Source organism: Trichomycterus rosablanca, chromosome 25 (genome assembly GCF_030014385.1).
Source record: "Trichomycterus rosablanca isolate fTriRos1 chromosome 25, fTriRos1.hap1, whole genome shotgun sequence".
NCBI classification, from domain to species: Eukaryota; Metazoa; Chordata; class Actinopteri; order Siluriformes; family Trichomycteridae; genus Trichomycterus; species Trichomycterus rosablanca.
This window is the reverse complement of record NC_086012.1, coordinates 2,024,292-2,051,707: the sequence shown is the minus strand read 5'-3', so window position 1 is coordinate 2,051,707 and position 27,416 is coordinate 2,024,292. Positions and strand designations below refer to the sequence as shown.

Sequence of the window (27,416 nt, the reverse complement as noted above, 5' to 3'; positions counted from 1 at the left end):
TAAAACAATGAAGGTAGCACAATTTACACCATCGACGATCAATGGACAATCTGAGCTCTGATTGGTTGGTCGGTGATTAGGGGGCGTGTTTTCTGACTGAGTCTGGATCGGTTAAATATCGCGTGCTCAGCGCTCGTGCTGCAGTTTAACAGAGCGCGCGCTTTGGTTGACGTCAGCCGAGAGGAAGTAACGGATTTTTTTACCTCAACTTATTTATTTACATCAAAAACACAGAAACAGCGACATAAACACGACAGACTTCAACATTTATAATGGAATTACTCAAGAGAACACTGGTGCTGTGTTTGACATGTTGTGTCGGACCGGTGAGTTCACGATTCTTGCGTTTAAATCGCTTTCGACTGTACTTAGGCTGGCGGTGCCAGGGAAACCGGACCCACCGCGACCACGGCCAGGATAAAGCAGCGATGAAACGTGGAATTAAAATGAAATGAAATAATGAAGTGATACGAGTTTGCTTTTGAAGGAAATGTTGATAAGTTATAAGTATAAATACTGTACTTGCATGGACTGTCATACTATTAATAATAAGAAATGTAGGAAAACACTTTATCATCATTTATGTAAATGTAATAATCTGTAAAATCATATCAGAATCAGAATATCTTTATTGTCATTATACCAGGAATAACGAAATTAAGGTGCAATACTCTCTAGTGTTATGAACAATAAACAATAAATTTAAAAAAATTTGAATTTACAAAAATGACCAACATTTACAGAATTTACAAAGACAGCAATACAATAGAACACAAACATGTTGTCATTTATAATAACAACAATAACAATAACACACAAATATCACTTCTCTCAGTGGAAATTGCACATTGCCCTGTTTGTAAAACGATATAAGCTGAAATTGCACAGTCCCTTAAATAAAGGTTATTCAAGGTTCGTACTGCGGTGGGATAAAAGCTATTTCATTCTCCTACAACTTATGTAACATAGGTTAAGTTTTCTTTAATACAATTTAGATAATACATTAGATAACATGTAATAACAAAAAGCAATAAAGGTGATGGCGATCATTTATTATTATTACTATTGGAATTCAGTTCACTACTGATACAATTTCAGTCAAACAGCAACTGTAACTGTCCTTGGAACACTCTGGATGTGTAGAAAATGATTTCTCATTTCATTTGGATATGTCCAATTCCCCCACGTCCTTCGGCACCTCTTGACACTTCAACAGCACACTCTAATCCTCTTACATGTGAAAATATGCCAGCCACTTCTTAACAGAGTATTCCTACAGATGCCCTTATGTGTACGTACAGAGGATCTCGCGATGCCCTTGTGCACCGCTGCCTCTCACGCCAACACTTTGACCGGTCACAGATAAGGAGGCTATTCCCCATCCGATCCGGCCTTCCCTAATTTAGACGCAGATGATCGTGTCTGAAGCCGATGGCACTGCTGAGACTCGAACTCGAGTCTGTGGTGCAGTTTTAGCTCTGCTGAATTAAACATGACCTTCGAGTTCCTCATCAGTGATTATGAATGACCACAGCTGGTAATTTCTCAGATAAATTGGGCTGTGCTGTAAGATTCCATCGAGAGGCCCGTGCAAGTACATCAACGATGCTACAGATTTCCAGTCCCGTCTCTGAAGTGAAGAACATATATTAGTGCTGCATGACCAGTTAGATTAAATATATAATCGTTTTTAAGCCGATCTGTGTTGCATTTTGATGAGTAAATAATGTGAGCAGGTGACTTCCTACACGAGTTGAGATGTTTTAAGGTGTAAATAACGGTTGCCTCATAATCATGCATGATGACTCAAGCAATGTCTTTAACTTAATGTTCCTGGTGTTTTACAGATACCACAAATACAGCAGATAGAGAATTGGTAAAAAAAAAACACTGGATTGTTCCTTTAAAGGTGTTACTTACTGAGCATCTTTTTTCATCATTGGTTCATTCATCATTGGTTTTATACCTATATATTGGTTTTTTACCGTAGTTGTGGTGTTACCATGGGGGCTATGCACCATAGACATGTAAATGTCTGATGCTTTACTGATACATTAGCTGTTTATAATTAGTAATGCATTGTTTCACTTGCTGGATGACGCCACAGGGCAACCACTTTCATCACTGTTTGATGAGGTGGGTACAATGGCAGAACTACATCTACCGCTTTTGCATTTGCCCCGACGACCACAGGCATTGCACACAGACGGAAAGTGTATTCATCTACTTCATCTATAGACTGTATTAAACAGTGATTCATCATCGGTGTAAAAGGCTGTAAATGGTGAAGCTGCATACCCCGTATCAAAGGTTTAGATCAGGAGGAGAATCCGTATGGGATATATCGTCTGAGATGAACAATGGCTTTCAGGGCAGTGATTTATGCCACTGCGGAGAGGATTCATCTGCCGAGTAACTCCGAATAAATCTCGCCATCCTCTGGTGGTTTGTGAAGGAATCCAAGAGAGCAAATAATGAAGTTATGAAGATTAAGTTATATAGAGATCTGCTGACGGGCGCAGGAAGTATAGTGAACTCCAAGACTGTAGCTCGTAGGCGGATGTAGCTAGGAAGTAATGGAAGCCGATAGCTCCCAGGATAGCATTATGTCTTAATTCATTTCAATTCATTCATTCAGTTCTTCACAGGTATGTAATCAGGAATGGGGCCAGAGTGGCACTGGCATTAGCATAAATCAGATTGGCCCCAGAGTGCCCATATCCTTTCATTTAGCCCTTCCAACATTATTACTGTTTTAATTACAAAGATGGTTTTTATACCCTTTCTTGTGCTGGTTCCAGTTACAGTATAATGGTGCAGTTTAAAACTGTCCAGAAGCAATAGAGAACATAACTTCCAAATGGCTAAACTCTGTAAGATGATAGTTATTATGACTGCTGGCCAGTTCATTATCCTACAGTCTGAACTATGTCTGAGGGGGTTTGGGGGGTTAGTTGGTTGGTTGAAGCGTTACGTTGGGGCCCTGTCCAGGGTATTCCGGCCTGGTGGCTAGTGTTTCTTTGTAAAACCAGACCTGCTGCGATCTTGACTAGAATAATCAGTGCGTGAAAATGTATTTTTGGTCCTGGATTTTGTAAAGCTGCTTAAAAACAATTGCAAAGAGCACTGTAAAGATAAATTTGACTTGACGTACAACGCTGGTTGCTGCAGGGCCGGTTTCACTGGAAAACACTGGATGCCAGGCTGGAATATTCTGCTTGATGTTGCTTAAGAGGGACAAAAGTGGTATTTCTTAGGCAGCTTATTTACTTAGACCTATTTCTTCTGCAAATAAGTGGCAGTAAAAGATCAAGCAGGGACACATTGTGTTTCTCAAGTCGTCTGTAACCTTTTGAGTGAATGTCAGTAAGCTGTCGATGTGAAAGCATCTGGGCGTATTTTATCTGTTTCATCAGATGTTATCGGTGCAGACGTGCGACATCGTGATCGACCTGGAGATGGAGAGAGACGAGTGCTTTGCCAAGTTGGAAAATGTCACATCAGGTTGGTTTGCCGCCTTTGCATTTTAATGAATTCATGATAATAGCCAGTGTGAAACCTGTGGATTGTTTGACAGTGCTTGTTAATAAGCTTTCTGTGGAGATGTATTGGAATGGGTGACGTGGATTATTGGTTTTCACTGTATACAGTATACGGCATGACATGTAGGTTTGACTGCAGAGTGTCAACAGAATATTTATAAGGCCTGAAAGGACTATATTACTAAGCCAGCAGTGTGTACTAACAAACGCTGTGGTTCTAAGCAAGGGAAGCTAAAATACTCAGATTAAACTTAAATACGTTGACGTTTACTTTTAATGGAAACGATCGAACCCAGGTGTCCATTTTGCTTACGGTTTAGAGATATAGAAATATAAATATGGAAATGTGATAAACCACATTAAATCCTTGCTTACGGTCACTGTCTGGGTGTTTAGCATGTTCTTCCTGTGTATGCTGAGTGAGTCAGTGAAGGAATAAGTGTGCAGTGCCCTGTGTTGAAACGGTGCCCTGTCCATATCTTTGCCCGTCCCTCCGATCAGGAAGAAGTAGTTACTGATGATTAACAAATAAAAGTATATCCCAAACCGCTGGTTATTCCGGGTAAATGTTTGGTTGTGACACTATTAAACGTAATTCATTTATAATCCCCAAACACTTTATCCCGGTCAGGGTTGCTCTGGGTCTGCTAGGATTGAACCCAGGTCCCTCACACACCCTGTCTTATTTGAACCTTTCTAACTAAAGTCCAGAGACTAGAGATTGCAGTTGGCATTTATTTTAACTTATTTTTGTCAAAAGGAGCAGCTTGAGCAGCGTTCACTTCACCTATCTCATAAAAAGTAGATTTATTAGACACTTTTATAAGTGGATGATTTGTGTTTGGGTGTTTTGACCTTTGGGATGTGATAGCATGAGTGCTCCAAACACGGTCACCTTCACTTTCTTCTGTATCTTAAATGCACGAGATTAGATGTTACAGTATACTACTCATGCAACCCAGTATCACTATGTATTGTAGTAAAACCTAACAAACATAGCAAATATAAACAGAGCATTAATTTTACAGAAGCTTGAATGAAAGGAAAGCAGTCATGTTTGGGCAACCTGGATGTTCGTGGCACTGTGGGCTGGCAGGGTGTCTTTACAGACATGATTAGATATATCTAAGAAAGTGGGGAGGGGTTAAAACCCAGGAATGGTTTGGCGCCCTGTCCAGGGAATTCCTGCCTTGCACCCGTTCCAGATTTAAACTGGACCTGCAATGAAAATATATACATTAAAAAATGATGGCTAGTCATGGCTACCGTGAGTAATATTATGTAACGTATATGAAGCTTTGTGTGGTCTGAGGTAGATGTAAAGATCAACATTAGCAGTGGATCATAAATTGGATGAACATCTGGGGTTGTTAATTTTAATAGATGTGGTGCCTCAGTTCCTTGCATGTAGTTAATCAGACTGAAGTGGCGTCCATTCCCTCGTCCAAACATCACTAATCTACTACTGATTGGATTCTTACTAGATGAAGTGATGGCAGGTGGCAGCGGTCTAGAGTTAAAAAAGCAGAGTTTTACTAATGTGACATTGCCCTCCCTAGTGTGATTTGTGGTAAAGTGATCTACAGATTTTCTATTTTCCTTTTTTATTATATAAGCTCTGCTTAGTGATAACATCCTTTATTGCTTTTGCCTTGTCACAAGTTTCTGAAGGAAAACAGGCAACTAATAACTAATAACTAATAGGTTGTTCAGCGTTATCATGTTATGATATGATAACGCTGAACAAGTATCTGTAACAAGGTGGTAAATTAGGTCATGACCCCTCAAAACATGTTACGACAATCTGTGGACGTTACTGTGCCAGATAGAAGCCAATCGAATAATTTCAAATCCAAATAAATAAGCAAAACACCCCACAAGATGTGCTTATAAAAAAGTGCACAGTGGTCAGATTCATGCTACAAAGTCTGATCTCCTTTTCTCCAGGTTGCAGTGGCGAGTGGGACGTCGCTTGCTGGCCGTCGGCGGCTGTCGGACAGCTCATCACCATCCCCTGTCCTAAGTACTTTAGCCATGTCAGTGATAAGAAAGGTAATTCTCTTATTCCTATTAATAAAATGTTTACCAATCTAACTAACCAGTGCTAATGGTGAACAATATTAGGTATGATAAACATGTTGTCATGATTTGATGAAATAATAGACATAAAATAATGATTGTAGCTAAGAATTATTGATAACAATGTAAATAAATGTACACTTACAGAAATAAAAGCAACCTGCCAAGATATGATGCCTGACATTTCAACATTTGCTTTTTAGTTCTAATGTACGAGTATGTAATCTTTCCTCATTTGGTTCTCTGCCAGAATGAACAGCTTTTAGCCATGATCTACATCTTTGCTAACAGCTCTATGAACCCTGCATACATTTATCTAATAGCTTCCAGGACCTGCTCAGATTCAAAAAGTTGGGTTGTAAACCTGTCTTTGAGAGAAGACTTTCCAGACAGGGCTTGAAGGATTTAGGTTCTCGAGGCTGAAGTAGTGAGGATTTATCTTCCACTTGTCAAAAAAACTCTTGAGATCAGTTTTTCCAGCCAGATGTGATTGGAGGAGCGTGGTGTGGATGTGTGGGCAGATCAAGCCGATGAAACAGTCTTATGATGGGAAGTGCAGATAAAAGAGCTGAAGGAATGCCATGTTGCAAAGTGTTTAATCTGAGGCCGTATATTACTGCCTGGCCTCATGTTGTCGTCAGTGGGAAGCACATGTTCAGGAAAATTTACAACAAACAGGTTGAGAGTCTTTATAATGGGAATGTTGATAGTTATGTTGTCCTGCCAGGAATGTTTTAAGGAAAATCTACCTTAGGTTGTAATCCGTTTTGACATGCAAGCTTTATTTATTTATAGGGTGGTATCTGCTAAGTAAAATCACTCTTATGTTGATGCTGAAGCTTTGTGACCCTGCAGTAACCCTGCTGGTAACTACAGCCGGAAACGTATCTGTGCCCATATACACATGGCTTGTTTGACAGTACCCATCAAAAGGCAGATGAAACAGAAGTTTGTCAAGATTTAAAGTCCCCAAATTTTCACATTTATGCTGAGAAGAAATGTTTCAGGAAGGTCAGATGGGATTCATGGACACGTGTGATACTGTCCACTATCCACAGTCAAATGAAAGAAAAATGCCCCGCTTAAAAATTTCGAAAAAGATTACACATAAAAGATTAAGAAGGAGGCGAAACAGGTATTAAATAAATCATTCTTTGTTTCTAGACCATTTTCCGAACGTCTTGTGCAGCAAAGCATTAAATATTAGCACTAAAACCCTACAGTGTCGAATCAGCTCATTTAAAAATAAACACTAACCAAGTTTAATCAGCGCTACGTAACTGAATGAAGAGAAAAACAAGTATTACGAAACACAGTCACTCAAATCCAGGAACATGTCATAAATTTTATAAAGGCGAGGCCTCTCACGTCCCGACACATTTGAACTTTTTACCCAGAAGCTTTTACGGCAGACAAACAGCCGTTCATTTTTTAGAGTGGTTTGCCCATAACTCAGGTTGTAAAATTGCGTGTGCTTTCTCACACCACCGTGAGATGTCCGTGTTATCGCGTCATGAGGAAAAAAAAGCTGCTCGGGGGATTTATCTATTACGCATTAGATTTCTAAATATATCATCCTAGAGGAACTTTATATTTTGCTGGAAAAACAAGATGTCTTACATCAGGCACACTCACAAGCTTTGATTAACAACCAGGATTTAGTTCGTTTCAGTGGTAGCCAACGAGTGCCGAGTGTTTGTTTTTGAGATTAGAATTCCTGCCAATGCGTTCTGCATTTGGAACAATTAAGATAAAATAGGAACGAGAAATCGTTCCTGAAACAGTCAAGTTTAATCACTGGTGGTTACACAACGATCTCGGTGACGAGGCCAGAAAACCTGGACTCCATAATAAACTCATGTAGTCGACCTGACCTCTATATCATGCGCCACTGTAATGACCTTTTATTTATGATTGATGACACTTATGGCTTGCAATTATGTGTTATTCCTGGCAATCTGCTCTGTTTTGAGTTGTGAGATAGCATTAGCTATATAGCAGGTGGGACTGTGACAGTGTGGTGACAAAATACACGTGCGTCATTATTGTGCTTTGACCTCACGAATGTTTTTTTTTTTTTTTTATTGACTGGGCATCAGTTCCCACATCCACACTAGAGCAACTTAAGAAAAGCCTTTGCAGTAGTGTGATGGCTGATATATTTGTGAAGAACTTCACGTTATGGTTTTGGAATGGAATTGTCATGGTTAAGCTCATGGTCAGGTGTCCATATAATTAAAATTTTCATTTAAATTCCTAATTCACGTTATCTGGAACGATCTTCACGGTTGTCATTTGGCACAAACTATGAATGTTACCTTTTGTTGAAAACTGTGCCGTATGAGTCAGTTGTCTTCATGTGCATGTGGCACTAATGCCTGCATTATGCTAATGTTTGAACAGGCGCCCGATGCCTCTAAATGGACGGGTAGGTGCTTTATATAAGAGAGAGGGTGAGGCAGCTCGGAAAAGTCACTCTCCGCACCAGAAGTGCCTAAAAACCGCCACCCACGTCTATGTGATTGGTTAGTAAAAATGTTCGATAGATTGTAAGTAAATCTTCAGATCTGCTGCTCTGCTGAGACGAGCTGACAGTGTTAGCATTCCAAACCACAGAATAGCATTAATAGTATATCAGATTAGTACACCAACCAACAGTGCTGGTACTACTGAAGTTCTCTTTAGTGCAATTATAGATTTAATCTCATCAGCCAGGAGACTAAACTTGGGTGAAAAATGGACGAAAACCCCCAAAATAACTCAAGACATTTTTCAAAAAGGACCTCCAAACCTCCTTGTTTAATGGACGGCTAAGGAACTCCTACTGTTCCGATAAACAATGAAATCTCGGGGCTTTTCCGATTGTTTCGGGTCACAATCACACGAACTTCTACATGAGCACGTCTCAGCCTTGCGGTTAGCTGCGGCTCTCTCCGTTTCGCCCTCCATCTCTTCTGCGCTGCACTGAAACAACACTGTGCCAGGGAGATTAGCGTCACCATTTTCTGCACCATTTTCGTGCACGACATCAAAAATCTGCATCTCCTTGTTGTTTGGCCAGATGAAAGCATTCCCCTGGCACGGCCACCGTTCGGAGAAGATCTACAGCGTCTACAGCGTCTGCTTTCTGCTGTCAGAGACCGGTCTGATAATGTGCTGAGCATCCATAGAACAAACGTCCAAATGATAGCTTTTGATTTCATCCACAGAGATTAGACACTTTTGTGGAAAAAAAGATCTTTTGTGACAAAAATATTTACTCTTATGTAAAGATAATTAATACATATTATATATTTTTACACTTTTTTCAGGAAAGTGCATTTTTATGACGAGGTAGCATGGTGGGCTCACCTCAGGTCTGACACAGCAGCAGGTAAATTGGCTACCTGAAATTGCCCATCGCTGTAAGTGAACGAATATGTAATTGTGCGTTGCTCTCGATGGATCACTGTCCTGTGTTTTTTGGGAGGTTTCAGACCCATCGTGACCTTCACCAAAACACTGATCTCAGCATAACGGAGGCTTTTGGAATGACCGAAAATGAATAAATAAATGAACCAACTCTCGGAATTCGAAAAACCCGTTCGCTGTCTCTGAGCTGAATTCTGTTTAAGCTCACATCACTCCTCACTTTAATTAAACAAAAGTTGAACTCCAGGTCGAAATGAGACCGTCATCAATTACACACGCAGCAGAGGAAAGGCTGTTCAACGGTTCACTAAAGAAAGCACATTTTTCCAGGCTAGCCTTGGCATGGACTCTACGGAGCTAATCACCAGCTTCAACATGCGCTAATGAAATAAGCTGCCACTAACAGATGACCTAAAGATGTGTTAAGAGATTTTGTAATTTAATTACAGTCGAAACCCCTGCTGATACAAATATGCTGGTCCTTTTATTATGTGTACAGCTTATGTTACACATTACGCTCTGATTTAAAAATTCCAGATTGATATTGTTTTTATAATGCAGTCTACTCGTGTGGTCCCACAGACTAGTGTTGATCTGTGGTTGTATAGTTTAAGGGAACATTTCCTTTCATTGTTTGTATTGATGATGCTTTATGGTTGCTATTTTCACTGCCCCCCAACCATCAACTGCTCTACTCAATTTTCAACACTTGCTTTGGTTGAAAGCGATGAAAAATGTAAATTTTATGCAGATTGCGTTCATGCAAACGCTTATTTGCGGATCAGGAAGTGCAGAATGTAAGCTCGAGGTTTTGATTAGTCAATAGTTCTGTGACATTCAACTGTAGATTTTCTCCGGTGTTCCTCACTGGTAGATGTAATTAGAAGGGTGTTTTGGCTGTGCAGATGATTTTGGATTCATCTCTCTACTCTCTAATTGCAGCAACTAATGAGACTGACTAAAGTCCAAATGCTAAGCAACACTCTAGTGTGACTTTAATTGGACATTCAACTCCAGATTGCATTTGTCATTTTTGTAGTCTGCTTTAATGGGTGTCTTAAAAAAAGAAAGAAAAACAAAGAAATAGTAAAAACGGAAGTATAACGTCAAATTAAGCTTTAAATTACATTGTAATGACCATTGTCAGGTTCGTTCAGGATGGCTTCCGTCTCTCTAATTTTCTAAAGCTACATCTATGTAAAGGCAAAAAAGAACAAGGAGACTGAAGTGTCCAGGGCTAATGGTCATCTTCTCACTCTGAAAGTAGCATAATGAACCCTACAGTCTTCCTGACTCACTTCACAGCAGGTAAAAATGAAAGGCAAAGCCTTTTTTATGAGTCCAGACTCTGGAGAGTCTCTCATATTTTTTACGTCCTCACAGACTGTGCTGGGAAATGAGACCCGATTCATTTAGGAACTTTTTTCCCTTTCTGTCTTTCTGAGTATTTTCAATCTGTGCTTGATTGCCAAGTACATTTGGTAAGACTCAAGTCTAGAACTTTCGATTCTCCCTCTGTACAACTCTCATCACTTACACACTCCTCTGATCTTCCTAGAATACATGACTCAATTTGGTTGGAAAAGACAAAGGTTAAAAAAGCTCTACAGATCTTTTCCAGCCTACCAGAAGACAAATTAAAGTAGAACTGTTTGAACACACGGTGAATTATGTAAAAGTTATCTATTGCTTTTTCCTGGCTTCCAGTGTGGAGGCTGAATGAGAAATGACTCCATCAACAACTGGCTCAATCTCAGTTCTTGGCTTGGTTAAACGTATTGTAGAGTTTTTTCAATCTTATCTCTATTTACAGCGTCTCACATTGTCACAGACAATTATTCTGACACACAGGGCCAAGTCTATTGTTATGTTGACATATGAGGGATTTTTTGGTGGGGCTTTCTCTCTGGTTTTATCACCACACGATGAGCAAATGTGAAAAGGGCTGCACAGTGCGTTGTCTTTTCATTATGTTCACCGTTTTGTATTTTTTTAATTAAAGAGTAACAGATTTGGCTCTTATTCAATAAAAATAGGTCCATGTAATTTAATAAAATGCCAAATTCTTGACCAACCATGTCATTGTGTTTGTATTAAAAAGGGAAAGAAGTGAATTTCACAGCCTGCCTTTTGACTAATTAATCATTTGCATGTTCATTTATGCTGCCACATTGAAATATGCCATGGATTTTTGCATAAATAGTTTCGAAGACACATTTTGCAAGTTCTTAAAGCTCTGTCATTACACAGAAATAAAACCCATAATTTTCCCTAATCCAGTATTTTGAAAAGCAGGTTTTATTTATTTAAACTTCATTAACTTTGTTTCCCATCACCCCAAATTAATTCCCCTATTTTCTAAATCTGTAATATAAATAGTACTAATAATTACTGTCATTATTTTAATCGAAGTAATAATTATTTATAGTTATTTTTGGAATACAGCAGCAGCAGCCGCCTGTTCTGTGATCAGGATCACAATATGTTGTTGTGCTTTCTCACTGTAGGAAATATATCAAAGATGTGCACCGGGGACGGCTGGACAAACATCGACCCGGCTGTGATTGCACAGAACTGTGGCTATAGTCTCAATTTCACAGAAGGTGAAGACATGGTACGTTTATCCGTTTGAGGCTTGTAACGGCTGTAATGGATTTTCTGGTGCTGTAGACCGTAAACTATTGTTTGGCTTCCATAGTTTCGATTGAACCGGGGAAATCGATATCACACAGCAACATTCTAAAGAGTTGTGCACGTTTAAATTTGTGCTAACAGTTTGAGGAAGGCTCTATCCTGTTAAAGCATGGCAGTGTGTCTGTACACTAACTGTCTGTTTGCTGATTTTAGGGTGAATTTCTGGGATCTGTGAGGATTGGGTACACCATCGGTCATGCTGTATCTCTGACTTCCCTCGTCGCTGCCATCTCCATCTTGTGTTTTTTTAGGTAAGCCACAATATCCTTATTTATTATATATAAAGAAATTTGAGCTACATTTGGCTGTGGCTTAAAGCACATTATCCCATCAAAAGTGCACTGTGGTGTTTTGTGTTATCTCTCACTGAAACAGCTACGACCTGATAATGCATTAAGTTTGATGTCCACTTCTTAAGTAGCTCGCTTTCATGTCTTTTAAAGTAACACACACAAAATTAAAGAGGAAAACAGATCCCTTGCAGGCCTTCTTTGAGGAAACAACATGTACCTCATTTTTACAGTTAACCAAAAATGTGCAGCAATTGAACTAAATATTTAATTTTGCCCTTAGACAATAATAGAGAAGAAATTTTATATATTCAAATGTTCGTATATTCATATATTTTATATGTAGGAAGCTTCACTGCACAAGAAACTACATCCACATTCACCTGTTCCTGTCATTCATCCTGAAGGCAGTAGCGGTTATTATGAAGGATGTGGTGCTCTACGAGGTGGAGGAGCCGGATGAGTGCAATTCTGGTTCCGTAAGTGCTTCTGCTTTTCTTACCTCTTCTTCTTCATGATTTAGATAAAACTAAGAGATGAACGGAACACTGATTTATAAGTCAGAGATAGTGTCTATTAAAGCATCCCAGCAGCAGAAAATATGGCAGTTGTAGCCTAGTGGTTAAGGTACTGGACTAGTAATCAAAAGGTTGCTGGTTCAAGTTCCACCACTGCAAGGTTGCTGCTGTTGGGCCCTTGAGCAAGGCCCTTAACCCTCAATTGCTCAAATTGTATGCTGTCACAGTACTGTAATTTGCTTGTTTGTGCAGTTCATAGCAAAATGTTCGATAATACGTCTAGAAAATACAAGGACAGCAGTATTGTGGTTTTATATCGAGTGGAAATGCTACGTGCTTCACACAACACTATAACCTGCGTACTTAGACCAGTATTTTACACCAAGTGTGTTAGTGCTGCTTGTTACTACTTTAACACTATAGCTGACGGTCCAGTCTGTTCTGATGTTATATGTAAGTGTCATTATTTATTTATATGCATTATTTAGTAAATTCTACTTACTCCACTTCCACTTACTCCACATTAAATTAATTTAAAGCCCCAGGCAAGTGGTAGCTTAATGGTTGAGGTACTGGACTAGTGATCAGAGGGTTGTTGGTTGAATCCCTGAGCAAGGTCTTTAACCCTTATTTGCTTGTATAGTATTAGCCACTATTGTAAGTTGCTTTGGGTAAAAGCATTTGTTCATAATGTAACTGTAATGCTATATTTATAGTTGTCTTTTATAGATTTTTTATATTTTATGGACATACAAAATAAAATACATGAATAAATCCCAAATTATCTTAAGAAATTAATATTTCATCACTTTTTGTTATTTTAAAGCCATTCTTATTTTTTCTTTGTTAATGACGTTGTTCCTCACCACTGTGTTTAAATTTCCAGAATGTCAGGCAGCTTCATTTCTTCAGAAGCCTTTAGGGTTCCTATTTATACCTTTGTGGTCTCATTTCTCATCTGGAATCAATAAGGGGAGGCTTTTAGAGCTTTTATTCCCTAGTATATTCTCTGAAACCCCCTTTTAGAAGACTAGAAACAAATCTCTCGCCTTGTGAAAGAAAATCGGGTGACAGACTCCAGCCGTGGGGAGACCCGCCGTGCTTTTCTCTGTCCTTAATCCTCGTACTGACTTTTAAGGCCGCTTTAGAATGGTGTGCCATTAATGTGCAAATGTTGAGGAAAAGTTTGAACTGTGGCAGTTCAATAAACTCAGTAAATATATTCATGCAACTGTATTTGCTTGTTTTTAATATTTTAATTCTTGAGCTTTGACAAAATGACACAGTTTAAAAAGCATTTACTTAAAATAGCCAAAGCAAACTATACCAGTGACATAATTGTGTCTGTATCATGCAGTGGAAGAAGTCAGCTCCCAAGAATCAGTGCAGTGGTATAAACCAGGAGGGTTCATGATACGTGGTTTATCATTCATATGCTTATGGGGGGTTAAAAAGCAGGTTTGCAGTAGTGCTTGATGAGCAGTCGGGCTTGTTCTCTTAGTGTCCGCAATGGATTTTCTCCCTGTAATCAGGTTCCCAGATTGGTGTGAGTAAAGTCACGTACAAAATCCTCACTTTTAGTCTGTGAGCAGTTTTGTATTTTCTCTCTGTGTCCACTCCAAACTGCCCTTGTGTAAGTGAGCGAGTGAATGTTAATGTGCGTTGCCCTGCGATGGATTGATTTTCTGTCTACGGTGCCTTGTGCCCAATCTTTTTACAGGAGATGCCAGAGCCACCACATTCCTGACCGTGATAAATCAGTAATAAAAGGTGAATAAATAAATAATGGACAATGGCCACTGTTTAATTTTAGAACAGCTATTAAGAACAGCGTTTAACTTGTTTTGGTGTATTGGAGCATTATGATTCTGTGTTATGACATATAAAGACATCAAAAAAAGAGTGCAACTGGTTTTGTTTATTGATCTTATATTTACTTAAATGCATTTAACATGTCAAAATATTGAATAAAGTATTTAGTCAGTGAATTTAATCCCACATCATCTGTATTTGTTCTCTTTGAGGTCAATGCCAACAACTATGCAGCCTAAATGTGCTTTTTTCACATTGGAAACAAACAGTATTTACTTTCTGACATCAAGCTTTTGCTTTCTTTACTTTTGGAGTGTTACTTGATTCATTGTGCTCGATCCAGGTTTCTGTGTTTGTTAAATCCATCAAAGGTGGACATGGCTGATCTCTGTGTAACCAGCCCATGTTTGCCCTTTTGCTACCCAGCCGTATCTGGTTCTGTTTGATTTTGGTGTCATGGATTAAAGCTACTTGCATGTAGCGACGTTTTCACTGCATGATGATGAAAATATATCACGGTTGTTTGTATTTTATAGGCAGATAGGTACTTCATATAGCATACGGGCAAATTATTTTAAACGACGTAACCTTCAGCTCAGTGCATAGTGATATTGTGCATGGTTAAATATGAAGTGTGTTCTGTAGTCTCTACATAGAAATATATACGTCGCTACACCCCTACACAATTCTGTACAGGAAATATATTCCTGCCTATAGATTCCTCTGTGGTATCTATATAATTTGTTTCACAAGCAAACATGTTGCCTTAGGGAGATAAAAGAGGAGTTTCTTTACATATTGACTTTAACGTCAAAGGACTCCCAATCATTGCTGAGATATATGCTCTCCTGTCACAGCTCTGGTCTCTGGGGTGCTGATGATAGTACAGCCCCAGACCTTTGATTATAGCTTTTAGTCTAGTCTGGCATGCCTGCCACATCTAACATCATGTTAATGTGCTTCTTTGTAGGTTTGCTCTGCTTTTTTCTGTTTGTTTAAAAAATAGTGGTAACAGTCCTATAATTCACATTTACAGCATTTAGCAGATGCTTTTATTCAAGAGGAAAGCAATAAAGGGTTAAGGGCCTTGCTCAAGGGCCCAACAGTGGCTGTCTGGCAGTAATGGGGCATTATATGCCATAGTTTAATTGGAAAAGCAAGCTTTTTTTGGCTAAACAAGATAAGACCACTGTGAGTGTGAGTGTGTGTGTGTGTTCATGTTTGTTTTTGTGTGTGTGCATGTTTGCCCGTGTGTGTGCATGTTTGTGTGTGCACGTCTCTCTGTGTGTGTATGTTTGTGTTTGTGTGTGATTGTGTGTGCATGTTTGTGTATGTGTGCTCAAATTTGTTTCTGTGTGTGCACGTCTTTGTGTGTGTATATGTGTGTGCGTTTGTTCCTGTGTGTGTATGATTGTGTGTGTGCACGTGTGTGTGTACGTCTTTGTGTGTATAAATGTGTGTGCGTTTGTTCCTGTGTGTGTATGATTGTATGTGTGTGTGTCTGTGTGCACGTTTGTGTGTGCACGTCTTTGTGTGTGTATATGTGTGTGCGTTTGTTCCTGTGTGTGTATGATTGTGTGTGTGTGTGTCTGTGTGCACGTCTTTGTGTGTGTATATCTGCATGCACGTTTATTCCTGTGTCCGTGCTCATGTTTGTGTGTGTATATGTGTGTGCGTTTGTTCCTGTGTGTGTATGATTGTGTGCACGTGTGTGTGTACGTCTTTGTGTGTATAAATGTGTGTGTGTTTGTTCCTGTGTGTGTATGATTGTATGTGTGTGTGTCTGTGTGCACGTTTGTGTGTGCACGTCTTTGTGTGTGTGTATCTGCATGCACGTTTATTCCTGTGTGTCCGTGCTCATGTTTGTGTGTGTGTGTGTTCTTGTGTGTTTTTGTGCATGTGTCTGTGTGTGCATGTTTGTCTGTGTGCGTGTGTGGTGCATGAAGTGCTTTAAGTTGTTAATCTGCTGTATAAACACTGTGCGCTTAGACACAGCTGCTGCCCAAAAGGATACGTCTGTCACAGTGGCAGTGTGCAAACACTCCAGTTCCTGGTGCTCACCCACTCATTCAGCACCGGTCACGGCAGGCCTGAATAACGGGCTCCACAAATGTTTCATGTGCCTCGGCTTTGTAGCTTTATAGTCTTTGATATGCAAACCTACAGCGTTAAATAAACGGTGAAGCAGGCAGCAGATCCCAGATCAGTTTAGATGCTAAAGAAATATGAGCCAAGATTTACTGTCGCTGTTATACAGCAATAACAGTTCATGTGAGTCAAAAAGGTTCAGTAAACACAGTAATCATTCAGTCACAGAAAAGCAAGTGTTGCAGGGATGGAGCAAATGTTTTGGAGATGTAATATTGTATATAGGGTGGCACAGTGGTGCAGTGAGTCGTATCCAAGGTCCTTTCTGTGTGGTTGGCATGTTCTCCCTGAAATGTGTGTGTTTAAATGTGTGTGTTTGTGGTGCTTCCTGACTTTTGCCCAATGAATCAGACTCACCACGACCCTGACCGGGATAAGCAGTGAATGACAATGAATGAATGAAGGGCAGTAAACATGAGTGCTTTTTGTTACAGGTTGGGTGCAAGGCTGCGGTGGTGTTCTTCCAGTATGGCATCATGGCCAGTTTCTTTTGGCTGCTGGTGGAAGGTCTCTACTTACACGCGCTCCTTGCCGTCTCCTTCTTCTCTCACAGGAAGTACTTCTGGTGGTACATTCTAATTGGCTGGGGTGAGTGCAGCACTAAAAGCCTGATTTACGTTTGTGTGATGTCCACTTCGGCAGCACATTTAGCAGCAGCTGGTCGTCCAAGTTCAGGAAGTTCAGAGTTCAGGAGGCTAGCTCCGAAACCTCCGTCCAGACCCTCAGTATAAATTTTCTCTGACCATAAACATAAACAGATTTTTATGATCCAACTAATGAAAATGTCAAGATGGTCTTGATGATAATAATAACATGATGAAGCAGCAAGCAGTGTGACTTTGAGAGCCAGATTCCCCTCGTCTAACGTTGGTGGTTCACAAATTCCTACAGATATGCTCCAAAATCTTGTAGCAGGGCTTCCTTTACAGCTGCAAAAGCGGGACCAGATACATATTAATGTCTATGGATTTAGAATGGCATGTCATGGAAGCTCCTGTAGGTGTAATGTGTAGGTCCCAATGCTGTTTGTACTCCCCACTTCCCTCCACAGGCCTGTCAGTCATGTATGTATAAATGCCCAGCTGGCCGATAGCACTAATGATGGGCTAGTGTAACGGATTAATATATTAATCTATGTGTTTTGCATTGTTTGCTTATGTTGCACTTATAATTAAAAATGCAATAAGCTTTTAAAAAATGATTTTGCTTTGTAAATCAGTCTGTTTACATTTCTAACAATCGTCCCATTTGTGTATTTGGATCTAAAATGTTAACAGGAGTCCCGGCAGTCTTCATCACCTCATGGAGCATTACAAAAGCCTACTTACATAATGTCGGGTAAGTACTTCTCTAGTGCTTTTCACCCCCTGACCCCCCACCCCCAAAATACTTTAAACCAACACAGCTTTACTGTGTACAAACATTTATTCTTGAAGACAGTTGCGTGCAGAGAATTTACTCCATCGTCAGCCAGTACATGAGGGGTTTAATAAGAGTTTGGTGTACACACAAGAAACGTCGCGTCAAAACATTCCTCTTCAGATTTCTACTCACATTTTTGGCCGATTCAACTTTACAACAAATCAGAGACTCCGGTCACGCAATATATATAAAATCTGCACATCTGTGAGATACAAGTACAGCTGAAGTCATGGAAATCAGAATTCATTCGTTTTTAATATAAATGATCCATTTCGTAATTAAGATGGGAGTTTTCTATCACGCTGCATATAAATAAGCGCATTTAATCATTTTACAAGTTAGAAATATGCACATGTCCAGATGTTTATGGACTTACAAACATCACATCAGTTTGTACTTTTTCTCATAACCCAGTGTCCCAGTGGATGGACAAAACCTGGAAACACTGAGTACAAAATTGATTACTGATTATTTTTGAAGTAAAATCACTAGTACAAACTATATTTTAAGAGCAAATCTATGATGCTACATACTTGAATCATTTAATAGATTCAGTGCAAAATGAAGAAGATACCTGACCTGTCCTGAACGATTCATTTATATCTGCTGTACAAATAAAGAGTCTTCTTTTAGTTTCCTCTTAAGACTAATTTTATTAAACTCATGGTATTGTCTTTTTTGCAACTGTTTCTGTTATAGATGCTGGGATTTTATTGATGACAATCTGTGGTGGATTATTAAAACCCCAATTTTAACAATAATTATGGTAGGTTTGAACATTCTTACTGATCATTAAAGTTTATAATTGTAGGGTTTTTTTGTGACTGTTATTGTAATTGTAATAGGTTAGCTGTAAATGATTCTTGTGGCTACACTTCTAATAATCCCAATTTTGCTGGTTGTCACTAAGACCTTAAAGAAATCCAGAGAAAGGCCAGAGACGTTTTATATTCTCTGTTGTTTCCTCTATTTGGAAGTGGAGTTTTAAGTATATTTTTAAATGTGGCATGGTGTTCCTGTAGAAGATTTGAGGTTCAAGATGATTGTTTTTACAAGGGTGGTATGGGTATTACATAATTTGCTTCCTTAAATTCACAGAATTATGTTTTTAAAATGCTTTATAAAATGACTAAATGTGGGTTGAATCTCAGCTGTCCATAAAGTCAATACGTTATGGATTCTAAGAAGAAAGAATGTTATTTAGTTTTGAAGTCAGTATTTCTGTTGTTTACTTAAAAAATGACAGTTTCCTCCATAATTTCCTTATCTTACTGAATCTAAATGTTAACTATAATAACTAATAACTACAATGTCCCTGCTTGCAGTTGAATTTCATCCTGTTTGTGTGCATCATCCGAATTCTTCGACAGAAAATCAATTGCAGAGACATCGGCAGAAGTGAATCAAACCAGTACTCGTGAGTTTGTGCTGCTACAGGCAGTAATCAGATTGTTTATAATCGGTATATGAATTAGAATAGATTCCCTGTTGATTTATGCTATATTATTATTATATTTTGAGAAATTGTTCAATTTGTAAGTCTTCTTTGTTTCAATACATATTCTCTAATTCATATGTGCTCTGTAGGAGGTTAGCCAAATCAACTCTACTTCTGATTCCCTTGTTCGGAATAAACTACATTATCTTTGCCTTCATGCCTCATCACATACAGTCCTACGTGCGTCTGGTCTTTGATCTGATCCTGGGCTCTTTTCAGGTACGCATCCCTAAATGTTAACATTTTTCTAACACTCAGAATCAGTTTTCATTTTTGGCTTATTGCTGTTTGTTTGGTCTGGATTCTCCAATGCCAAGTATTTTTTTGAAAGCAGCAGCACTAGGTGATGAATGCATGCTGGGATCTGCAGCCCACCTCCCTTTATCTGGACTTCTGTGTATGTTTGTTTTTAGCCAAAAATGGCTATTTAAGGATAGAAGCATGGGCGCGCACCACCCCCCGACTCATCATTCCTTTTCAGGAGTCGAGAGTCCAGTAAAAGTAATTTAGAGTAAAATATTGTTCTGCCTTTAATAGGAAAAATAGATTTATTACATATTTTACAATTGCAAAAGTTAATCTAATTTTCCAAATCATTGTGACATTATGAATGATCACTGTTCCAGCCCTTCTAGCCATTTGATGACCTTTTCACTTTGTATATTTTAATGATCTGGGTCTAAGATCTAAGAATCTTTATATTTAAAGTAATCATTTTATAAGGTTTATTAACTAATTATAATTATTTACTGTGTCCAATAAAGTTTGACCCACTGTGTCCAGCGGTCATAATCACAGCTTCTTGTTTTTTTCCCACAGGGCTTTTGTGTTGCTGTTCTGTACTGTTTCCTAAATGCGGAGGTAACATAAACAGCACTTCTAATTTTAGTCTAATACATTACTACAAGTTATAGGGGTTACAAATTCGGAGTATTTTATTATTTTAAATATTGCTTATTGCATATTTAGTTTCATTTTTGATCTGATGCAATGCTGTGAGTTATTTACTTTGATCAAAACTTTAGAAAAAACTAAGTTGTTTGTTTTTATTTTTTGTTTAGTTTAGATAAATTTAGTTCAGGGTTGAAAGTTGTTTGGATATTTTTTGCTCCGAGAGGAACTAAACATAGTGTTATTTCCCTTAAATAGGCAAATCATGTTAAAAGGAAATCGTCGTGTTTGACTGTGTTTAATAGTGAAAAAATGTCATTATTTACTATCAAAGCTATTTCTGGGGAAAATACCCAAGATAAATGCAAACTGACTACGTGATGGTTTTTAGCTTCACTGCCTGTCTAGCCTCATTTTCTCAGCATGCCTTTGCAGTAGCGTAAATAGTCGACTTGCCCACCCCCATGCAATCCTGTCCAATGTACTGTTTATTAATGCCTGAAGTACTGGAGATTTCTAACATTTATAAAGCCTGGCATGGAGCATTAAAGCGTCTGTGTGTTGATACAGACAGTCATGGAAAATGTAATAATCAATCCCAGAATGAAATGAAAACAATGCAGCTGTAGAAAGGTCTCAGCAGTAGTACAGAACAGTAGTGATGTTACATTATTAGTGAATACGATGTTATCGACATACAGTACATGCTAAAGTAGATTTACATTTCTGTAGTCTTACCTCAGCTTGGGTTTTCCAATGTAGCTCTACAGGTGTCTATTACATCCCACCAAGAAAATCCACAAACATACCAAAATTATTCAGTTTATTGCTGACAAATCCTTCTCTGAAGCACTTTAAACACATTCAAACAAGTAAAAATAGTTGGTAAGTTAGTAGGTAAATTATCACGCATACAGTGTGATTGTTTTGCTTCAAGGTCTCATTAATAGTAAACAGGTTTAACTAAACATTGTCCTGGTGTTACCCAGTGTTTCTGCACCAGCACTTAGTTTTTGTTGTTTACAGCAATAGATAAAATAAACATTTGTTTTTGTTATGTTGACTTTCATCACCTCACATGCTTTCTGTTTTTCATTCTGCTGTATGCATCTCTCTTTTTCTGGTCCAGGTGCAGTCCGAAATGAAGCGGAAGTGGCGACGGTGGCACATGCAGAGGTTCCTGGACAGCGACACCAAATACCATCAACCGTCTCTGGCCAGCAACGGCCACACCTCCAACACTCAGATCACCGTGCTGACCAAGTGCAGCCCCACGACCTTCAGAGCCTTCGGAGGCGTGGATGATTTCTCCTCCACTTTAGCTGACAGGATGGACTGAGAGCCACAATCCAGAGCTCTAACACAGTCCTGGGATGAGCTTCATTCTAAACTGGTTTCCAGTAGTTTGTAATAGCGTGAGTGTGAAACACAGTGTCTCCGAGTCGGTCAGGATGGGTGGTGTTAGATATACATGTGATCAAACGTGCCGCCATGATGTGAACGTTGGTGTTATTCAGTGTTGCACATCGATCAGTCGTACTGAGGGGAGCGTTTCTCCCTTTCTTATTTCGGGAAGTCCTGTTATCAGGAGACTTTCTGACATGCTGAATGTTTTTTGGCAACTGGTTTCGACACAATCAGCGCCTGGAGTCAAGGACAAAGTCAGATGAGAACAGGAGTGTGGAAGTTCAAGTCTGAATCATCCCTTGCCCTCGCACACACACACACACACACACACACACACACTAATTGTGGTTAGATTTTTGGTGTGAGGGGCTGACATTTACTTCTGTCATCTTTCTTCAGCCTGGTCTCATTAATCTGCTCCAGCTGGAATAAGGTGTAACTTTTCAAACCCTTCATTATTTTTATAGGAACCTGAGGGGTGTGTATAAGAACTTTATTACTTAATTTATTACTTGTAGACTTTTGAATGTGATTAATGACGTTACAATATGTTCTTCAGCACAGTCTTCATTTCCAAACTCTTTCTAAGTCAGATTAAAGGTGCTGTATGTGTACAACAGTGGTTTCCAACCTTTTAAATAACTGGGCTGCAATTATGGACCACAAGACGGTAAAACAGGCAGGATAGGTGCTTTATAATAATAACAGATTGCAGGTTGAAAATATGTATATTCTTGATATAAGGTAGGAACGATGTAAATATCCTCTCAGTGTCACAGCAGAGGTTGTTAATGCTCTATTATGTTCTACAGTTTTTACTTTGCTGTTCTTATATCCCTCAAACATTTTATAGATTTGTTGTATGTGTATAGTGGGTAGTTCCAAACTTACAGACGCCCGTATACAGACTTCAAAACTCAACTACTGCTCGGGCCGTTCAGTATGGGGTGGATTTTTTAATCCATTACTTAAAATTTGATTCATAAAAGACACATAAATGATTTTTCTTGGCCTGATATCCCTCCAGCAATAATTAATATTAATCCCAGCTTCACTGACTGTTACACACAGGATCTCAGATGAAAAGCCAAGTCATGTAAACAAAAAGCATAAAAAACAACCGCTCCTACTGTCTGGTCAGGGTGCCTGCATGAGCAGAACAGTACATGCTGTGACTGTTTTGAAAAATAATAGTAATAATATTAAATAAATATTTCTTTAATGGCTATGTTCCGGTGGGATGGCCGAAGCATTGGTGCACCCAGTGTTTACCAGTAAAGCCAGACCCACCGCAGCTCTGACCAAGATGATAAAAATGAAAGGATTCTAAATTCAAGTATGATTTTTTTTTTCTTTTGGACATGACTACTGGTGTCTGTTGAGTGTCCAGCCAGGCCAGTGGCCTCACTCATTAGATCACTGTGCATTCTGAACACATGATGAACAAGAATACAAATTCCTTTAAAGTGAGAACCGACTTGCATTAGTAAGAGCACTATTTGAGAAAAACCTGACAACCTTGGCGGGTTAAGATGTATGAATGCAAGTTAGAATATCTCAGTAAGTCGGCAAAAATAGTATATAAATATTTGCTAAACATCATATATTAGTGCAAATCCTAATATAAGTGACTTTTCTTGCACGTCTGTTGATGTACCCACCTAGTCAGACTAACGGTACAGGTAATTTCAAGGTACAAACCATATAAATGTACCCACACAGTGATGCAACAGCGGTCCAAACCTAAGATCTTAAAATGATACTCTTTTTTCACTTTTATGCTGTCAGGTAAAAGCTTTATAATAATAAGGCTACAAAAGATGGACGGGCGTGCCAGTGACAAACTTTTGCATCCTGAAAGGTACCATTTGTCCTCCAGTTTGGACCGTCAACAGTGTTTCATTTTCATGGAAGAACCATATTTATTATAAATGTTCTCCTTATGTTTTAAGAGAACAGTAAAGGCAGGGGTGTGTTGATTAAGGTTTTTAAGCTTTAAAACAGCTAGCCTCGGTAAAGTGTTACCAAAATCCATGACTGTAAAGCAGTATATTGTATATTTATCAGTATGCACAATTATGGTTGTTTATTCATGTGATTCTGTTCTATAGTTCTCTGTAAGTGCTGCCAGTGTATGTTTGTAATGATTACATTATAATAGGATTTGTATATATAGTATAATGTAGTGTACTATGTGCCAGCAGCATTTGTAAATACGTAATATTTTTGGACCAGAAGGTCTGTGACTGATCAAACCGCACTTTCTGTGAATTGGTACTAAATGTTTATTGAACACTTTTGTAATGTATAGAGTATTTGTAATGTACAGGACATAAGGCAGTGGTAGCTCAGTGGTTAAAGTACTGGACTAGAAATCAGAAGGTTACTAGACTTTTAACCCTCAACTGCTTGCTTGGTGTTTGGTTAGCTTAGGATCAAAGCATCTGCAAAATGCTATATAGGGAATTGTTTTATAACAATTATTAGTATTTTTTTATGATTATCATTATCTTCACTCCCTTTCTTTATGCCAACAGCAAACAAGCATAAAGTGTATTTCAAATACATTATTTGTTAAACTCTTGAAATGTGTCATAAACAATTATTTGATTAATCAGATTCACATTATAACATTCCAGTCTTAAGATTTCAAAGATTTCTGCCTTTAAAAAAAAAATCACTTAGTAATTGCTAGCAGCTGGTGAATTCTCTGTGTCCATATAAATACAGAAAATTTTATAGCACACATTAAACTGAGTCACAACTTTTAACTTAATAACATTCAGTTCTTCCAAAGGCAGAGAGTAAATGAGAATAAAAGGCTTTGGTTTAGTCTAATAAAGTGATAGTATCTTTGTTTACCCGTCCTCTGAAATGCATTACATTTGTTATTTATTTTCTAAATCCCTTAAAGTATTTTCATTAGTCTTTCTTCCCTAGCGACGTTTTGCTAGATGCAGCGATGTCCGACTACCAACCTCATCAGACACAGGAGCTGAACCGAACTGAAATTGGCTTGATTTTCAATTTGATAAGAGAACATGAACGTCCCATCGATTTTTTTTTCAGGTCTCGATTGTAATTCCCTCGCTGCTTACACCCCTGACCAAGGTGACTCACAGTCTATCACACGCCGCCTTTTTCACCCACCACATCACGTACAGAGCCTCCACCACTTGTGCAGGTGCCTCAAACAGATACCAGAGGTTGCACTAGCGCAACAGCAGTGAAACCCCATCGATCGTTCCTCCGCTCAGGCACAGCCAGTTGTGAACACCAGGTCGATAGCACTGTTATATAAGAACTCGAGAGCTCTTGATCTCAGTGGTTAATGAACTGCAGATTAAGTCAAAAGTTTACATACACTTGTTTACATGTGTTTTAATGATTGAGATGGAATATCTAAACTATGTACTTATTAGTCCAAAAAAGCTTTCACAAAATTGAATAATTGCATTTTCTGGAAAAGACTAAACATGCGCTATGATTTTTCTGACCTGACTGAACCCGGTCACTATTTGAATTTGGGTTTTTAATGAACTTCCAGTTGAACGGTCTTGGCATTTGAGAATTATTTGTGTTCACTGAGTCACTATTTGTGGTTTTCATAATATAAATTTCCTGGACGGTGTCCCTGGGCACCACACACAAAATACAAAATAATAGGCTGCTGTCTCCGAACCCCAGTAATAGATTACAGAATAAAACAAAATAATCATTGGGCATTTCACACACACCTGATACCAGTGTAATACCATGATGGTGTACAACCTTTGACTATGTACGTTACTGTGTGATAATAACTACTGTGTATGAATGAGAGGGTGAATAAAAAACATTCCTGCATCTCACTGAATTTCCAAAAGTTTCATATCAATAAACATGTACAGCAATGTGCAAGTTGCATAAATTATATTCAAACTTCATGACTAAAACTATGTAAACACTCTTTCTAACCACTGTTATACTATTTCACATCCACCCATTGCTGAAAGTACCTCAAATCAAACATCTAGTTTTTTTATTAGTATATAATGTATAATATATAATATATGTACATGACACAATATAGTAATGAGAAGGTTGCTGGTTCAAGCCTCCACCACTGCCAGGTTGCTGCTGGTGGGCCCTTGAGCAAGGCCCTTAGCCCTCAACTGCTCATACAGTATACAGATTGTATACTGTAACTGTACTGTAAGTCGCTTTGGATAAAGATGTATGCCGAAAATGTAAATGTAAATGTTTCCAGATTCGCTCATTCATCACCCCTATGATTGAGTGAAAGTGTAAATGTGTGATGCCCTGTGATCTGTTTGTTGAGTCCAAGACTAATCCAAGATCACTAGTCCAAGTCTGACTATACACCAATGAGTCAAAACATTAGGACCATGGCAAAACGTATTTCTTAACAGTGATGCAAACCTGAGTGACTTATATAAGGGCCACATTTTTATGGTCAGACAAACGGACGACCTGATTTGCCATGCTAGCCATTTAGGAAGGGAGTCCGCTGTGTTTACATTTGTTCTATAATATTTGACCGCACAAGCACATTACAATACTTCACAATTAAATAAAATCAGTTCATGAACAATCATTAGGACAAATAACTGAAATTATTAATATGACATACTGATGCTAATTATATATTTATTTAAATTATATTAATATGTAAAAATGTAAAAATATAACCCCATTCTCACTTAACAATGATGCATGTCATGGCCAGGCATCAAACCTGAGTGACTTATATAAGGATCACATTGTTATGGTCAGACAAACGGACGACCTGATTTGCCATGCTAGCCATTTAGGAAGGGAGTCCGCTGTGTTTACACTTGTGAACAGTTTACAGTGGCCTATAGCTACGTGAGGGGCTATTGGTGGAGTGTCTCATACTGTGAACCCTTGACCAGTTCGCCTCAATAGCGAGCGCTGTGTGCAGTATAAGGCTGAGCGGCAGTGATAGTGGTGCATTGCTGCCCCCGTGTGGACAGATCAGTGTACTGCATGTATAAACTGCACTCGGTTCAGCCGGTCTTGTTGAACTCGGTAAACTTCGCCGTAAACTCGGTGAACCTTGAAGTCGCGCGCGTGCACGCACTGCGACGACGGCCGCGGGGGCGCGCTGTCCGCGAGTACGGCTTTTGTTCAGCTTGTATTAAAAGTATTTTACAAATCATTAATAAATAAATAGAATAATAATAAATGTAGTATGTAGTATAAAGTGTCATTGCAGTAAATATCAGATGAAAATATGTAATATACACAGACTAGGCATAACATTATGACCACTGACAGGTGAATAAGTGAATAACACTGATTATCTCAAGCCAACATTTTATCCTCAAAGTTGATTTTAGAAGCAGGAAAAATGGGCGAGCGTGAGGGTTTGAGCGAGTCTGACAAGGGCCAAATTGTGATGGCTAGACGACTGGGTCAGAGCATCTTCAAAACTGCAGCTCTTGTGGGGTGTTCCCGGTCTGCAGTGGTCAGTATCTATCAACAGTGGTCCAAGGAAGGAACAGTGGTAAACCTGCGACAGGGTCATGGGCGGCCAAGGCTCATATGCAAGTGGGGAGCGAAGGCTGGTCCATGTGGTCCGATCCAACAGACGAGCTGCTGTAGCTCAAACTGCTGAAGAAGTTCATGCTGCTTCTGATAGAAAGTGTACTAAACTGTTGTAATCTAGGTTCCATAAACA

The 27,416-nt window shown here is 38.9% G+C and overlaps 1 protein-coding gene across 1 annotated transcript; it reads left to right on the top strand.

Annotated features, from left to right (window-relative positions):
- Positions 1-258: 258 nt before the first annotated feature.
- Positions 259-25,530, top strand: vipr1a (vasoactive intestinal peptide receptor 1a). Its single transcript, XM_062987738.1, has 13 exons — positions 259-326; positions 3,417-3,504; positions 5,490-5,594; positions 11,540-11,646; positions 11,880-11,977; positions 12,363-12,495; positions 16,929-17,082; positions 17,772-17,832; positions 18,616-18,682; positions 19,242-19,333; positions 19,504-19,633; positions 20,234-20,275; positions 21,435-25,530. The coding sequence occupies exons 1-13, from the start codon at positions 273-275 to the stop codon at positions 21,642-21,644; spliced, it is 1,341 nt and encodes a 446-aa protein (XP_062843808.1). The 5' UTR covers positions 259-272; the 3' UTR covers positions 21,645-25,530.
- Positions 25,531-27,416: the final 1,886 nt, after the last annotated feature.